Below are 17,610 nucleotides of genomic sequence, written 5' to 3'. Positions count from 1 at the left end.
GGATTTCTTTTTTAACGTTTACTTGTTTTTGAGAGAGAGAGAGAGACAGAACGAACTCAAAGTGGGCCTCAGGCTCTATGCTGTCAGCACAGAGCCCTACATGGGGCTGAAACCCACGAACCACAGGATCACGACCTGAGCCGGACGCTTTACCAACTGAACCACCCAGGCGCCCCTCCACTAGGATGTTTTGTACCTATACCTATTTCTTGCATTTATGATATCCTATCATAAGAAAGTCTTTGATACTCCTAACTACCTGAATGAATGAATGAATGAATGAGGGATTTAATATGCAGTCATCTCAAAAGTATATTTTCAAAGACTATTTACTAATTAACATGTTCATGGGGCACTTGGGTGGCTCAGTCGGTTGAGCATCTGACTCCTGGTTTTGGCTCAGGTTATGATCGCACAGTTCATGAGATCCAGCCCGGCATCAGGTTCTGTGCTTATGGCATGGAGCCTGCTTGGGATTCTCTCTCTGTCTCTCTCTCTGCCCCTCCTGTGCACACGCACATGCTCGCTCTCTCAAATTCTTAAAAATAATAATTAACATGATCATAATAAATTAAATAGACAAAGATACTGAATTCTATTCTGATTTCTATTATAAATACTATATGCAGTCAAAGAAGTTAAGTCGGTGTAAGTTTCAATGGGTGGCTTATTTTCTGCTTTATATTTCTTTGTATATTTCAAATGTTTTATGAGACTATACTACTTCCATGTTAGGAAAGGTTATTAGAATAAACCTCTTCAGTTTAAATATTTATCTGTTGCTTACTTTGTAAAATTTGCTTTGTTACACCCATACTCCATCCTTAACATGACCAAAGTTGGGTGTCCCTCCTCTTGTTCCCTTTGTACTCTATTCTACTACCACATTCTTGCCACATTTTAAAACAATTGCCCTGAGGACCTTGAGAACAAGGAGCATTTCATATATATTTTAGTATCTGCAATGCCTAGCAAAGTTTTGATATAAAGTACTTAATAAATGTTGGATAAATTAATAAATGCTGATAAAATCTTATTTTCAAGATTGTATTTCTTTTTTTTTTAATATGAAATTTATCATGTTCCATACAACACCAAGTGCTCATCCCAACAGGTGTCCTCCTCAATGCCCATCACCCACTTTCCCCTCCCTCCCACCCCCCTCCCCCATCAACCCTCAGTTCATTCTCAGTTTTTAAGAGTCTCTTATGATTTGGCTCCCTCCCTCTCTAACTTGTTTTTCCCTTCCCCTCCCCCATGGTCTTCTGTTAAGTTTCTCAGGATCCACATAAGAGTGAAAACATATGGTATCTGTCTTTCTCTGTATGACTTATTTCACTTAGCATAACACTCAAGATTGTATTTCATATTGTCAATCTATACTTGAGACATTTTTAGTGTTGAAAATACAATAGCTACAAACTTTGGATGTCTCTTCAACCTTTTACAATTGTATTTAATGTGGAATATTTTGATCTGTACAATCTTAATAAAAAGAAGTGTGTACTTTGTGCAAATTACAGATTTAAAAAAATTTTTTTAATGTTTATTATTGAAAAAGGAAGAGACAGAGTGTGAGCAGGGGAGGGGCAGAGAGAGAGAGACACAGAATCCAAAGCAGACTCCAGGCTCTGAGCTATCAGCGCAGAGCCCAATGCAGGGCACTCAAACCCATGAACCGTGAGATCATGACCTTAGCCAAAGTCGGACGTTCAACTGACTGAGCCACCCAGGTGCCTCAAACAAATAACAGATTTTTAATCTGAGAATCTCTGACTCCTGCCATCTAACTTGAGAAAAAGAAGAAAAAGGAGGAGGTAGGGGAGTAAGAGAAGTATTAGCAGTAGCAATAGTAGCCGTAGGGGTATTAAGGGTTTGCTTGTGTTTTCTGGATTCCAAACATATGACTAAGCATATCATGATAGTATGCAAAGCTAACTGAATTAGTTGACCTTTAAGAAGAAAATATATACATAACTGAAACACTGGTGGAAATCTCCCATTCTAATAGACCTGTATGTCCAAAGATTATTTTTCCAACATGAATATATCAACGTTTTAGTCACTGTGTTGATGAATGATGAAGACTCAGGCTTCACAGTCACCAGGTATCCCTTATCTCAGCTCAAGAGCATGACAGAGGAATTGTTGGTGATTTTTATTTTTTTAATGTTTCTTTTAAAACACAATTCTTGCTGTCAGAGTACCACTTTTTAAGGATAGTTATCTGGATGATTTATACAAATTTTCAAAATGTTACCGAATAATCTAAGCTTCCTTTTTCAATGAGTTCACAAATTGGATTTTACTTGTCAAGTAGTGAGAAAAGAGAACCAGAAGGGGTCAGTATTTTAAATGTGATTGATTTTCTCTGGGTAAATAGATGACATGATACATTACTGCAATAACATACCAATATTTTTGTTATAAATCATACTCTTCAGTTCGTGCTTTCCCACCTAAAAATCATGTAAACTTCTCTTGCACAAACACCATGGCACTTTCTAGAGACAACATGTATATCATTTTCAGCATATTTTCTCATGCTGTTTATCCTAATACATTTAAATAAAAATGAGGCAAGAGAACCTGATTATGTATGTACACAGTTTGTAACAGAAATGACTGCTCTCAGAAATTATTTTGAGAAATGATAATAAAGATACACTTTCAAATGGTATTCAATTAATAAAAATGTCTTATGTTCAATTATTCCTTATATCATTGTCCTACATTCTCATCTTCTGAAAATGGTTTGGGGACAGATGTGTAAGAGAGTTGTATACAGTTTTATCTTCCTGTATTGTAAATTAAATAGAAGAGTCTAATTTTTCCATTTCTGTATGGATAAATCAAAGGGTCCTCAATAAGTGTACAATGAAGCCATATGCTCTGGTATCTATCTCCTGTCATCATTATGCCCTCTAATAAGCTTTTCATGCTAAAAGGAAAAATCAGGTTTGATCAGTGTTTTCATGATTATATGCATAATCTTTAAAAGAATTTTTTAAAAAAGACTTACATATCTACTAATATTAGTCTTTTAAAAAAGTGTAAATCAAGAAACTTCTATTAAAAAAATATCAATTTTAGGGGCACCTGCGTTGCTCAGTAGGTTAAGCATCCAGCTCTTGGTTTCAGCTCAGATCATGATCTCGTGGTGGTTCGTGAGTTCAAGCCCCGCTTCCCGCTCCACGCTGACAGTGCAGAGCCGTCTTGGGATCTCTCCCTCTTTCTCTGCCCCTCCCCTGCTCACTCTCTCTGTCTCTTTTGAAATAAATAAATAAATAAATAAATAAACTTTTAAAAAGTACCAATTTTAATTTAGGTATCACATTCATAAAAACATGTAAGATTAATATTTGGCTACAGAGTATTGTGTTTTCAAAAGCTACAACTGCAAACAGTGTGTAGATGGCCTATTTAATATAAATATGAATGATTTCTGATAACGTAAATGAATATACAGCCATAGAGAACATAAAGTATCTTTGTGTACCATAACCTGTCAGCTGACAAATGCAAATACAAGTCTAGTCTTCAAAAAAACAGTACAAAAAGTTTTCCTTATTTGCCTCTCAATTATCCTCTTGTTTTCTCCCTCCTGAGTGCCATCTTCTGTCCACAATATCAGGCCAGGCAATATTTGCTTGCTTGCCTTCTAATTGCTCTTTGCAAATGTAAATAAGGATCTACTATCAATCCTTTATACTTTTGACTAAAATTCACACATCAATATATTTACTCTCTTGCATATGTTTGCATTTGAAGCCTTTTATTTCTTATTGTGGAATAAAAGGAATACCTTTTGTTAAAGGGAGGTAAGGCAATAACTAGGTGAAAAAGATTTCGAAGAAAGTAGGAAACTTCTTTATATGTGGTATGGTGATAGAGCTATGAGAAAATTACTATATATGTGTGTACACACCCACACACATATTTCATTTTCTGGAGTCAGGGGCAGGTGATACAAGAGAAATTGTGGCTAGAGTTATCATTTTTTCCTTTATCTTTTTAACTCCCAGACTTGTAGATGTCAGGGAACTAGAACTGCTTTCTGTGCCTAGAGCTTGGGCATCCCACGCTTTCCCTGGTATCATCATAATCATACAGCAAAGGGACCCAAAGTTTCAACTAGTCTAAGTGGCTCTGAAAACTCTCACACAGACCAAGCATCAGGGACAGGAAGTGCAGAGTAGCTGTTCAAGGAAAAGAATACGAGACAGCTGGTATGATGGTGCTCCCCATGTGATTACATGAAAATCTACACCTGTAGTGATTGAGAGGTCAGTTTTGCACCTGTTCGATATGCTACTAAAATGATGTAGCGCCAAAGCCACTCCTTTTGGAGACTAAGACAATGGGGGAGGGGAGGGGCGCTAAGGAAGAGACTTCGTTGTTAAGGCATAAGAAGGTGCTTATGTGAGGTTTATATAAATGCAGGACCTTCATGATGACGACTGTAATGCTATATGATGTTATATATAACATAATGATCTCACATGAGACTGTGCTGACAGCTTGGAGCCTGGAGCCTGCTTCAGATTCTGTGTGTGTCTCTCTCTCTCTCTGCCCGTCCCCTGCTCACCCTCTGTCTGTCTCTCTCTCTCTCTCACTCTCAAAAATAAACATTTTTAAAAAGTAAAAAGAAAAAAAAAGAATAATGTAAACATCCAAAATTAGAAGATTAAATAGCATAGGATAGACTGACGCTATTTAATATTTCACAAAAGTTGAAAAGAACAAAGTAAATCTACAAGGAAAAAAAAAAACTAAGAAAAATTAAGTACAAAAAAGCAAGTTTCAGATCAATATATACACAACGATAGCAGTTATTTTTTAATGTATTTCTCTATGAACATGTAATTGTAAAATGAGCTATAGAACAAGTTTGGAAGAGTGTGCCCCAAACTTAAGTCCAACAATTAACTCAGTGAACAAAGCTGGTATTTGGCTGGGTCTACATCCAAGGGGGCTTTTTGCTTCATTTTTATTATCTGAGTTTGTTTACAATGAAAATGTTTGCATTTAATAGTTGTATAATAAAATATATATTTTAAACGCTATCAAGAGATCAAGTAAAATTAAAATCGAAAAATATCTATTTATCCATTTAATGGATCTTTAGTATTTTTAACAAGCATATATTTGGAAGAATAAAGGGAACAGAAAATAGATTACCATGAATTGAGACAAAATGGGAGGAAAAGCAATCGACGGAATATAAAACACAAAAAGCTTAATAATGAACAGGAAGAAAAAGAAGTATAGGGAGGCTTTTTCATGAGAGAAAGAACAATGATATTCTCAGGAAGCCTGGTTGCTTAATCACACTTTAAAAAAAATTAGAGGTCACAATGGTAACAAGCCATCATAACACTTATTGTCTATTACAAGGCATAAGTTATAATAATAGCAAGGCCCAGAGTAGCTGGAATAATTAACCAAGAAGCCAGATCAACATGCCAAAGCTAATAACCCAAGACGTAGAAGGGGAAAAGTGATATAAAATTCTCAAAATATCTTAGGATTTAGTAGATGAAAGGCTGACACTGGAATCATATGAACAGTTTAAATGCCAGATGAGTAACGTCTACAAGAACCCTCTAATGGGTGCTAACCAGAATAGCCATAATGAGCTGATACTTAATCCAGTACAAGAACAAGACTACATATTAGTTGACTGTAATACTTAGATAATGGCATGTATTCATTGTTGTGTATCAGTCAGAAGTTGGAAGCAAACCACATTGTCAGCAGTGCATACAAAATGTTAATCATTCTCATTCCACATGTAAGAGATAATAGGTGATAATGCATCATTTAACCATATTTTAAATATTTCAGAGAATTTTTGTTCAGCATTAAACAACAGGAATTGCTTGAGAGTGGAGTATAAGTAGAAATCTCTTTTAAAACCAGGACAGTATGTCCCACAGTGTCTCTTTTTAGAGGAAAGCCAAGTATCTCTTGGTGGTCGCATGCTTCTAGAAAACTCTTAAAGGGTAGATAAGTGCAAACAATAAACTACAACTTCCTAGGAGGCTGACTCATCCAGAACAATGTGTCCATTACCAACAAAATACAACCTGGTCCAAAGCTACTATTATGGGGGTGCTGTTCAGGTCCTGAAGAAAGAATAGGGTGCCAAACCCTAGATCTGAGACGGCCCAGATATGCAAACAATTTTAAATGACAATACACAGCAATACCAAATTTCATTGAGTGGATAGGAGTAGTGAGTCCTTAGAGCAGGAGAGCTGAAAGGAAAAAGGTTAAGAATTTTCTGGATACAGCCTTTGGAGGAATAATTACCAACACCTACACAGGAAACCCTCCATTTGGGGACTTCTCTGTGTCATGATTTGTCATGCCTATTTAAATTACATTAAAAGCCGGAATAAACTTTTGTATTAATAGCCCTCACCTTAAGAGTTCTATCTGCAGAACAGGCAAATTGCTCCTTTGGCTTATCCTCCAGGCTGCCTTCTGAGAATCAGAAGAGAACAACCAATTTCGATCATTTGAACACGGAGCATCAACTAACACCTAGAGAAAAAAAGGATATATGATGCAAATACGTAGTACATGGAGAAGCTATGTAAAATGTGATAAAAAAAATAGCTAATAAATAAAGTCATTTCTTTTAAAGCCAAAAATATATCATGCTAAATTCTTCATGACCTTTCTTCAGTAATACTTTACACTTCCAGGGTTTGTTTTTCTGGGGCGGGGGGTGGGGGGGTGGGGAGGTAACAGGAGAACTAAAAGTCTACTAACATATAATCACATTTCATACTCTTGACAACTACAGCAAAAATTTTTACAGAAGTTACTCATTTTAAACAGACATAACTATATTTCTGAATTCTCAGCATTTACTCTTAAGAACTAATATTTCAATTCTGGTTTATTGAAATGTTCTCTTTTTCTTCAACTGTCATACACTGATATGAAATATTACCAAATTAAAGCAATACAGTGCACATGTTTGTACACTGACCCAAATAACATCTGATCTTTTCCTGAGTATCTTTGAGGCACTTGGAAATGAAAAACATTCAATAATCCCCAATCCCAATGTTACTGCTTCCTTTGAACCATGCTGACCACCAAATAAAACTGCTTCCTTGTTCACTTTATCAAAATTTCCCAGAGTACTGAGAAATTGTATCAGGCTATGTCTGGAAGCAGATGGAAAACAACAACAACAAAGCAGCATAACAGCGGTATCATTGGGAGTCCATCAGTTTGTCACAATGTAATAACAGTACCTTGTCAAACATTTCAGGCTGGGCATCTCCCATTTCTCTGCCATCCAATTCAGACACTTTAATTACATTTACCAAAGGCTGCGGGATGAATGATTCTAATGTCTGCCTCAGCCACCTCAATCTCAGACTATCATGTTCATTACAGTGAAGATAACCTAAATATAAAGGATTAAAAAGTTTTAAACTGAATGCAATAGAACTGTTAAATTTCCACTTTTGACCAAATAAATTTCAGAAAGAAATTCATCATAATCATGCAGAAATAGGGCGCAGAGATAAATATTATGATTATGTTTAAAAAATAGCAATACACACACACACACACACACACAAATTTATAATAGTCATGCCTTACACAGCCCATCAGCTCTGACCACACACTCATTCAAATTTAATTATGGATTCCTAAAGATATGCTATGCAACCAATACCTCAAACACAGTTCTCCCCTAAAGCTCTAAAGAGCAAATGATATATTTGGTGTATGATCTTTCTTTTCCTTTTTTTTTTTTTTTGTTTACTTTTGAGAGAGAGAGAGACAGACAGACAGACAGAGGAGTGAGTCGGGGAGGAGCAGAGAGAGGGAGACACAGAATCTGAAGCAGGTTCCAGGCTCCGAGCCATCAGCACCAAGCCCAAGATGGGGCTCGAATCCATCAACCCTGAGATGATGACCTGAGCCAAAGTTGGACGCTTAACCAACCGAGCCACCCAGGCACCCCAGTTTTCCTTTCTTTCCTTCCTTCCTTCTCCCCTTTCCTTTCCTTCTTTTCCTTTCCTCCTTCTCTTCCTTTCCCTTCCCTTTCTACCTCTCCTCCCCTCCTGTCCCTTCCCCTTTTCTTTCTTCTTTCTCCTTCCAGGAAAGAACATATTAAGTAAAAGAAAGTATATGGTATATGGGAAAAGACACATGGCTCTATGGGAAATCATGGGCTCAAGTTATGAGCTATAAGACTCTGGGGAAGTTTCTTAGCTTTCTTTAAGAGTCTCAGTTTCCTTTTGTGTCAAATGGATATTATACCTAGTGAAGGGATTCAGAACATGCATCTCTAAAACATGCCGCTTTGCCCTGTTGATTATTTTGAGTTAAAGGCACCTGAATAACAGCAGATGCACAAAGAGCATCTCTGCCTTCCTTTTTCTTCCTGAAAGCCGGAGATGAACTCTCACATGACAGACACTCTCCCTATACCAGAAGGAAAGAAATATTCTGATCATCAAGAAATGAGGAGTTAGGGTACAGAGAAATCTGCACAAATAGACCTTGTTAAAAATTCTTCCTGTCTTCTCCCCCACATAGGTTACTTTTCCACAACTGGCACTTTATGTTCAACCTAGTAATATAAGCACTTAGACTTGGCCACTTTTTTGGATCTTTGTTTTCTTGTGGCAACTCCCATATACATGTACAATTCTATTAAACAAAATTTATATGCTTTACTTATACTAACCTGTTTTATGTCAGTCTCAGCAAAATTTTATCTCCTCTACACTGGCTGCCTTAAAAACCTGTTCAGTTTAAAACGTGATACTTTAGTAGTATTTCTAGCATAGGATTGCAAAAGTAGTAGTAACAACTGTTTATGATTATTAACAATTCTTGAGTCCTTATCAAGCGCTAGGCCTTGCTCTAAAAACTTTACATGTCAGGGGGTGGGCCTGGGTGTCTCAGTTAGTCAAGCATCCAACTCTTCATTACAGCTCGGGTCATCTCAAGGTTCGTGGGATCAAACCCCACATCTGGCTTCACGCTGACAGCGTGGAGCCTGCTTGGGATTCTCTCTTTCTCTCTCTGCTCCGCCCCAGCTCACATGCTCTTTCCCCCTAAATAAATAAACATTAAAAAAAAAATCAAAAACAAAAACTTTACATGTAGGGTCACATTTAATCCTCACAAACCTGAGGTAGGTACTTTTTTTAAAACTAAAAAAAAATTTTTTTTTAATTTATTTTTGAGGAGGAGAGAGAGAGAAAGCAAGCATGAGCAGGGGAGGGACAGAGATATAGACACAGAATCCGAAGCAGGCTCCAGGCTCTGAGCTGTCAGCACAAAGCCTGACATGGAACTTGAACTCATGAACCATGAGATCATGACCTGGGCCAAAGTCTAATGCCCAAGGACTGAGCCATCCAGGCTCCCCATGGTACTTTTATTGTTATTTATATTTTACTAATGAGGAAACTTAGACCATGAGAGGTTAAGTAATTTGCCTAAGTTCAGAACCAGAAATCCAGACAGTTCCAGAGCCCTACCTATCGTTAAGCACCTCCTCTTAAGCATCATGCTATATACTGCTTCTCACTATAGAAGGCACCTATAAATGGTTTATTCCCTAGTGAAATAGTGATTTGTCTTTCCTTTATTTAAATATATATGTACATATCTTTTTAATGTTTCTTTATTTTTGAGAGAGAGAGCACATGCACACAAGTGGGGCAGAGGCAGGCAGAGAGAGAGGCACAGAGAGAGAGAGAGAGAGAGCCACACAGAACCTGAAGGCCTCAGGCTCTGAGCTGTCAGCACAGAGTCCAACATGGGGCTCAAATTCATGAACCATGAAACCATGACCTAAGCTAAGTTGTAGGCTTAACCAACTGAGTGACCCCAGGCACCCCTAAGTACACATTTTCTTAAAATTAATTTAATCACTTAAAAATTTATTTAAATTCAAGTTAGTTAACATAGAGTGTAGTATTAGTTTCAGGAGCATTATTTTCTTCTGCTGTGTCTGTTAAGTTCCCCATGAGCGAAATCATACATTTGTCTTTCTCTGACTTATTTCGCTTAGCATAACACACTCTAGTTCCACGCATGTTATTGAAAATGGCAGTATCTCATTTTTTTCAATCACTGAGTACTATTCCATTGTGTATATATACATCTTCTTTATCCATTCATCAGTCAATGGGACACTTGGGCTCTTTCTGTAATTTGGCTATTGTTGATAGCACTGCTATAAACATTGGGGTGCATGTGGCCCTTCAAATCAGCACTCCTGTATCCTCTGGATAAATACCAAGTAGTGCAATTGCTGGGTCGTAGGGTAGTTCTGTTTTTAATTTTTTGAGAAACCTCCATGCTGTTTTTGAGTGGCTGTACCAGTTTGAATTCCCATCAACAGTACAAAAGGTTTCCCCTTTCTCCACATCTTCACCAACAGCTATTTTACATGTTTGTATATATTTATATATATCATAGAAGTTATATGATATATATAAATATATAATCTATAAATACAAGCATATGTTTTAAAGTTTATTTATTTATTTACAATGAGCGAGAGAATGTGTAAGTGCAGGGGAGGGGCAGAGAGAGAGGGAGAGAATCCTAAGCAGGCTCCACACCATCAGCACAGAGCCTGACATGGGGCTCAAACTCATGAACCAAACCATGAGATCATGACCTGAGCTGAAATCAAGAGTCAGAGGCTAAACTGACTGAGCCACTTAGGCACCTTTACAGGCATATTTTTAAATGCACAAAAGCACAAAGAACATCAAAAATTACCTCAAACCAATTGTCTTCAGGTAACCATTTAACATTTTGATAATCACACCACATTGCTTTATGTGTATACTCATATAAAACTTATATAAGTGGAATTATATATTATCCTCGAGTTGTTGCATCTCATTTTTCATCTACCCTCTCCACCAGCTGCCCATCAAAAGGAACTTAAATTATCAACCCAATATAAGCCTCATTTTTCACATATACTATGCCAACACTTTAAAAGAAACAATACCAAGTCAACAGGTAGAAATATAAGTAATTGTTAAAGGCTGCTAAATAGTACATGAGATGGAGACACCATCCTTTATTCATCCATTACCAATCATTGGGCATTCACATCGCTGTCACTAATAAACACAGTAAACATCTTTATACAGTTATCCTATTATAATATGATTTTATTATTATGAGACAGTTCCAGAGAAATGGATAGGTTAGGGCAGGGTAATTTTTTACTTTTAGTAAATATTACCCGGTCCTTCCAGCAAACTCCCACAAGAAGTGTTATTATCAAAGTGGTGTTGTAGTATAACACGAGATGGGATGTCGTAGTATAATCCTTGATCTATAACACAATTATCTTTTAATTTTCCATTTGCCATTTGGTTTTGCTTTTCTGTCAATGATTATTCTTATTCTTTGTCCTTTTTTTTTTTTCCTGTTCCACTATTTGTATTTTTTTCTACTAGGTAAGAGATATTTTCATAGTATAGATACTAACTCTCTATCTGCCATGTGATCTGCAAATCTTTCCTAAATTGCATTCTGAATTTATTTGTAGTATCTTAATTCTAAGATAAGTTTCACAATTTTTAATAGTCAATCATACCACTTTTATAATTTCTAGGTTTTTTGGTCTTATTCAAGGCAGTCTATTCAGACTAGATTTTCAGGTCTGACTCAGCTCAACATTCATGCAGGCCATGTCTGGCCTCATCCCACAGGAATCACAGCTTGCCAAGAGGGCAGGGTGAGACACTCCTCTTTCATGGAAGACCTTGGGCAATCCTCACAGTTGGTAATTTAGGTGCAAGATGATAAGATTCACACTGGGCAGGTGTAGGAGCTGTCCTGGCTTAAAAGCTTCATGTCCCATAGGAGACAAGATCTCCTCTAACAACTCTATAGGCACAGCTTCCAGGATCCCCATGAGGGACACACCAAGTTACAAGAATCAGTGTACTCAGGAAGGCCCAGTCAGGGCATCCCCATGAGATCTCTGGGCTTATTTATTCTTTCTCCAAGTGCACATGGATTTTACCTTTCAGGGCCTTTTTTATCATGAGCAATGTTGCCTGGAAACATAGTGACAATATGTCCAGTTACCAGGGAAACAAAGCTGGAGTACTAAATGAAGGTGAAATTCTAATGTAGAGGGGAAATATTTTTGTAAACCCTTTGCTCAAATATATATCTGTATAAATATATATGCATTTACAAATCTATATATATCTACACATATGTTGTTGTTTTTTGATTGCCACTCCAGGATTAAAAACTTTTAATGATTTCCCATCATCCATTAAAGTTCAAACTAGTGATTTATTTCAAGGTCTGTGATAATAAGCTCTCACGACAACCTTTCAATTTTGCGACCTCCTGCTATTTTATCAACATACTCTGTGCTCCACCAAATTTGACTGACTTGTCCACTTCTCATACATACTTCAAACCTCTCTTACAGTACTTACCATAATTTGTCTTAGGATAGAGGTTTGTGTGTGTTTTGCTTACCTTTCCTACTACCAGTGTGCCGTGACTTCTATACGGAAAGTGCTCAGGAGATGGCATCAATTTTGTCAGGACCAGAAAAGAGTAGAAAATTACCTTAAAGGGGTGCCCGGGTGGCTCGGTCAGTTAGGCATCTGACTTTGGCTCAGGTCATGATCTCACGATTTGTGAGTTCGAGACCCGCGTCAGGCTATGTGCTGACAGCTCAGAGCCTGGAGCCTGCTTTGGATTCTGTGTCTCCCTCTCTCTCTGCCCTTCCCCCTATCACTGCTCTCTCTTTCTGTCTTAAAAAAATAATAAAAATTAAAAAAAATTTTTTTTAAAAGAAAGTCACCTTATTTGCATTTGCATGGGTAGTATACTCTTTTTTAATTTAGTTTATGTGTTTCAAATGAAAGAAGAGAGATCACAACCAACACAACAGAAATACCAACAATGATAAGAGAATATTATGAGCAATTATATGCCAACAAATTGGGCAATCTGGAAAAAATAGACAAATTCCTAGAAATATATAAACTACCAAAACTGAAACAGGAATAGAAAATTTGAACAGACCCATAACCAGTAAAGAAATTGAATCAGTAATCAAAAATCCCCCAACAAACAAGAGTCCAGGGCCAGGTGGCTTCCAATGGGAATTCTACCACTCATTTAATAGGTATTAAAGTCAATACCTATTCTTTTGAAGTTGTTCCCAAAAATAGAAATGGAAGGAAAACTTCCAAACTCATTCTATGAAGCCAGCATTACCTTGATTCCAAAACCAGAGAGAGATCCCACTAAAAAGGAGAATTACAGGACAATTTCCCTGAAAAACATGGATGCAAAAATTCTCAACAAGATACTAGCAAACTGGATCCAACAATACGTTAAAAGAATTATTCACTATGGTCAGTAGGATTTATTCCTGGGATTCAGGACTGGTTCAATATCTGTAAATCAATCAATGTGATACATCACATTAATAAAAGAAAGGATAAGAACCACATAGTACTCTCAATAGATTCTGAAAAAGCATTTGACAAAATACAGCATACTTTCTTGATAAAAACCCTCAAAGTAGGGATAGAGGGATCATACCTCAAGATCATAAAGGCCATATATGAAAGACCCACCACTAATATCCTCAATGGGAAAAAACTGAGAGCTTTCCTCCCAACATGACAAGGATGTCCACTCTCACCAATGTTATTCAACACAGTGCTGGCAATCAGTCAACAGAAAGAAATAAAAGGCATCCAAATCACAAGGAGGAAGTCAAACTTTCACTCTTTGCAGATGACATGATACTTTGTGTGGAAAACCCAAAAGACTCCACCAAAAATGCTAGAACTGATACATGAATTGAACAAAGTTGCAGGATATAAAATCAATGTACAGAAATTGATTTTATTTCTATACACCAATAATGAAGCAGCAGAAAGAGAAATTAAGGAATCGATCCCATTTACAATTGCACCAAAAAACACAAAATACCTAGGAATAAACCTAACCAAAAGGTGAAAAATCTATACACTGAAAACTATAGAGAGTTTATGAAAGAAACTGAAGACACAAAGAAGTGAAAAAAACATTCCATGCTCATGGATTGGAAGAACAGATATTGTTAAAATGTCAATATTACCCAAAACAATCTACACATTCAATGCAATCCCTATCAAAATAATACCAGCATTTTTCACAGAGCTAGAACAAACAATCCTAAAATTTGTATGGAATCAGAAAAGACCCCGAATAGCCAAAGCAATCCTGAAAAAGAAAACCAAAGCTGGAAGCATCACAATCCCGGACTTCAAGCTGTATTACAAAGCTGTAATCAAGACAGTATGGTACTGGCATAAGAACAGACACATAGATCAATGGAACAGAACAGAGAACCCAGAAATGGATCCACAAACGTATGGCCAACTAATCTTTGACAAAGAAGTAAAGAATATTGAATGGAAAAACACAATCTCTTCAGCAAGTGGTGCTGGGAAAAATGGACAGCAACATGCAGAGGAATGAACCTGAACCACGTTCTTACATCATACACAAAAATAAACTCAAAACAGATGAAAGACCCAAACATATGACAGGAAGCCATCAAAATCCTAGAGGACAAAACAGGCAACAACCTCTTTGACCTCAGCCACAGCAACTTCTTAGTAGACAGTCTCCAGAGGCAAGGGAAACAAAAGCAAAAATGAACTATTGAGACCTCATTAAGATAAAAAGCCTCTGCACAGTGAAGGAAACAATCAGCAAAACTGACCATAAGAGGCTCTTAAATACAGAGAACAAACTGAGGGTTGCTGGAAGGGTGTTGGGTGGGGAAAGGGCTAAAGGGGTAAAGCGCATTAAGGAGAACACTTGTTGGCATGTGCACTAGATGTTATATGTAAGTGATGAATCACTAAATTCTATTCTTGAAATTATTATATGTTAATGTAATATAATATAAAGGGCTAAAGGGGTAAGGCGCATTAAGGAGAACACTTGTTGGGATGAGCACTAGATGCTATATGTAAGTGATGAATCACTAAATTCTATTCTTGAAATTATTATATGTTAACATAGATTTAAATTTTAAAAAATTAGTTTACGTGTTTATTTTGGGAGGCATTAAAGGATTTGCTAAGGCAGCTTATGGACAGGCTAAAAGCTCTTGTCTAAAAGCTTGAAATCACTAGAAAACAACCTAAGACAAAAGTTTGTTATGGAGGGGATGCAATCCCAAGGAAGTCAGAGTGAGAGAAAAAAGGAAGTAAATCATGCAAAGGGAGAGCACAAATGTAAAAGGGTTTGCAATCAAGCTGGCTACAGCACTGGTCAGTCTCTCAGGATATGTCCACAGTCTGAAAATACTGAGCCTTGGAAGAAACTATGGGGTTTAACAATATAGGGAGGAAGAACAATGAATCTGCTGGCATCTTCCTGCCTCCTGCCTCTCCCTGGTTAAAGTCCCTCTCAATAGCTGCTAACTCCCACACACTTCAGGTCTGTGCTACCTGGCCCTAGCCAGAGAGTCCCAAGGCCAGTTACAGCAACCACTTAAGTGTGGTGATTTCTGCTGGTCAGCTGGCCGCTATCTGGAGGCTCCTCAGTTTGTGGCAGTAGTAACATCAGCAGCAGATACCTGCAGGAATAGCATGAATCTTTTCTAGGGTTTCTCCAGTCTGGAAACAATTCAGGTGTCTCCAGCCCTGACGTGAGGAATGACAGTAAAGGTGAAGCCAAACATATCTGTGGTGGAGCGGAAAATGGGGCCAAGGCAGCTCCCCAAAGTCACACTTTGTCCCCATCAGATACTAAGAGACTCAAAGGAGAAAAACATGTCTCTAATTATTTTTCATTCCACTTATCCCTTTTTCTGGTTTAAATGTTTTACATTCCATTTCCATTATTTTATTAGTAAACCTAAAGATTTTAACATGCATATGTAAAAAAAAAAAATCTACATTAAGTCAACCTTTACCATTTTTCCTAAAAGATATAAGAATCTTTTAATTCTCCTTCTCAAACTAGATGCTATTATTACTGTGTATTTGGGTTTTATTTGGGCTTACCTTTTTTAACTGCACAAATTATTATTATTGTCTTCTACAGTCAATGGCAGATTCTTCCCATATATTTCCCATCATCTTTGTTCTTCATTTTTTCTTGTATGTTTTATCATCCATCTACAATGTCTTTCCTTCTTCCTGAAGCACATCCTTCAGAATCATTGGTAACAAACTTATACTGTCTCTCTCTTTGTCTAAAAACCATGTCCATTTTACTTTTGCTCTTCAAAGATATTTTGGTGAATATGTTTCTGGATTTGCAGTCATCTTTTCTTAGGACATTGAAAATAGCATTCCTCTGAATGCTAGTTTCCATTGTTACTCTCAGAGGTCAATCTTCAGGTGGTTGTCTTTTGAAGGTAAAATGTCCACTTGACTGCTATTAAGATCTTCTCTTTATTTTCAGTGTTCTACAACTTGACTATAATGGTCTACACTGGCTTAGTTGTGCTTACACAAATTCAGAGAGTTCTTCTGCTCTCATCATCAAAGTTGAAGACAGATGGTTTTCCTTTCAGTCCCTTGGAGAGGACAATTTCTTCCTAGTTTACCTTACATGGAGGGTATACCATTTTGGAATCTCAGCTTTATGTAAGTTAACCTCCTAGTAGATGCTCTCTTGGGGAGGCTCAGTCTTCTATTCTTACATTTTCAGGAAGTAATGAAAAGCAACATGCAAATTTTTCAGGTTAAGCAAATGCTCTCAAGTGAAAAGCTAGCTTCAATGCTTAGTTGATCTCCTAGGTTCCCATTATCTCTTAGATTTTGGTCACTGAGTATTTAGAGATCATTGACTGTGTTTTTCTTTAATATTATATCTTACATTTCTTAGTTGTTTTCAGTGGGAGGCTTCGTTAGGAGATCTAGTTTGTCATTCTGCAAGAACCGAAGTCTTAGTTACTTCTATATCCTTCACATCTCCACACCTTCACATCCAATGCCTTTCACGTGTAGTATGTGCTCACTAAATGCAGCTAACTTGATTTGAAACATGACATTATAATAAAGAATGAATTGCTAAAACTGAAAATCAGGTCAGTTTTTCATTAAATTATAGCTTTTGTCAAGATTCTCAACATAGCATTTTAAAATACCTCTTAGTTCAAATATAGCTTTATGTTGTATTACTGTTTGGTGTAGATGTAGATTTTATTTTAAAAATCTTAGATTGGTTAAACTTTTTTAAAATATGTAATATATAAGACATCACAACCCAAGTCTCATATATATATATATATATATATATATATATATATATATACACATATATATAATACTATATATTATATATATGTACATATGTGTATATATATGTATATGTATATAATATGTGTGTGTATACATATATATATATATATATATATATATATATATATATATATATAATACTAAGACTTCCTACATTGAAGCAGAATTAACTTCAAGCTTAAATTGTCAAAAATAAACCAACTCTTGGTAATTTTTCATCTAAGCAGGAAAGGAAGTGAATTTAACAAATACTTGCAAAAGTCATTGAAGCTTTACATCTGTATATGGTAGCCTT

General features: G+C 36.6%; 1 protein-coding gene across 3 annotated transcripts in view; it reads right to left on the bottom strand.

Annotated features, from left to right (window-relative positions):
• NSUN3 (NOP2/Sun RNA methyltransferase 3) overlaps window positions 1-17,610 on the bottom strand; it is a 60,930-nt gene that overhangs the window by 25,870 nt on the left and 17,450 nt on the right. For 2 of the 3 annotated variants that reach the window (XM_078452916.2, XM_060640208.3), the window contains exons 4-5: window positions 7,275-7,429; window positions 6,428-6,549 (exon numbers count right to left, since the gene is read on the bottom strand). In XM_078452916.2, the coding sequence (XP_078309042.1) occupies window positions 6,428-6,549; window positions 7,275-7,429 (277 nt within the window). Of the gene's footprint in view, window positions 1-3,099; window positions 3,268-6,427; window positions 6,550-7,274; window positions 7,430-17,610 lie in introns of all 3 variants that reach the window. The other variant, XR_009612394.2, reaches the window with a different exon arrangement.

This window comes from Panthera onca, chromosome C2 (assembly GCF_046562875.1).
Source record: "Panthera onca isolate mPanOnc1 chromosome C2, mPanOnc1 haplotype 2, whole genome shotgun sequence".
NCBI classification, from domain to species: domain Eukaryota; kingdom Metazoa; phylum Chordata; class Mammalia; order Carnivora; family Felidae; genus Panthera; species Panthera onca.
Note: the sequence above shows the minus strand (reverse complement) of the source record. Positions and strands in the feature narration are given on the sequence as shown.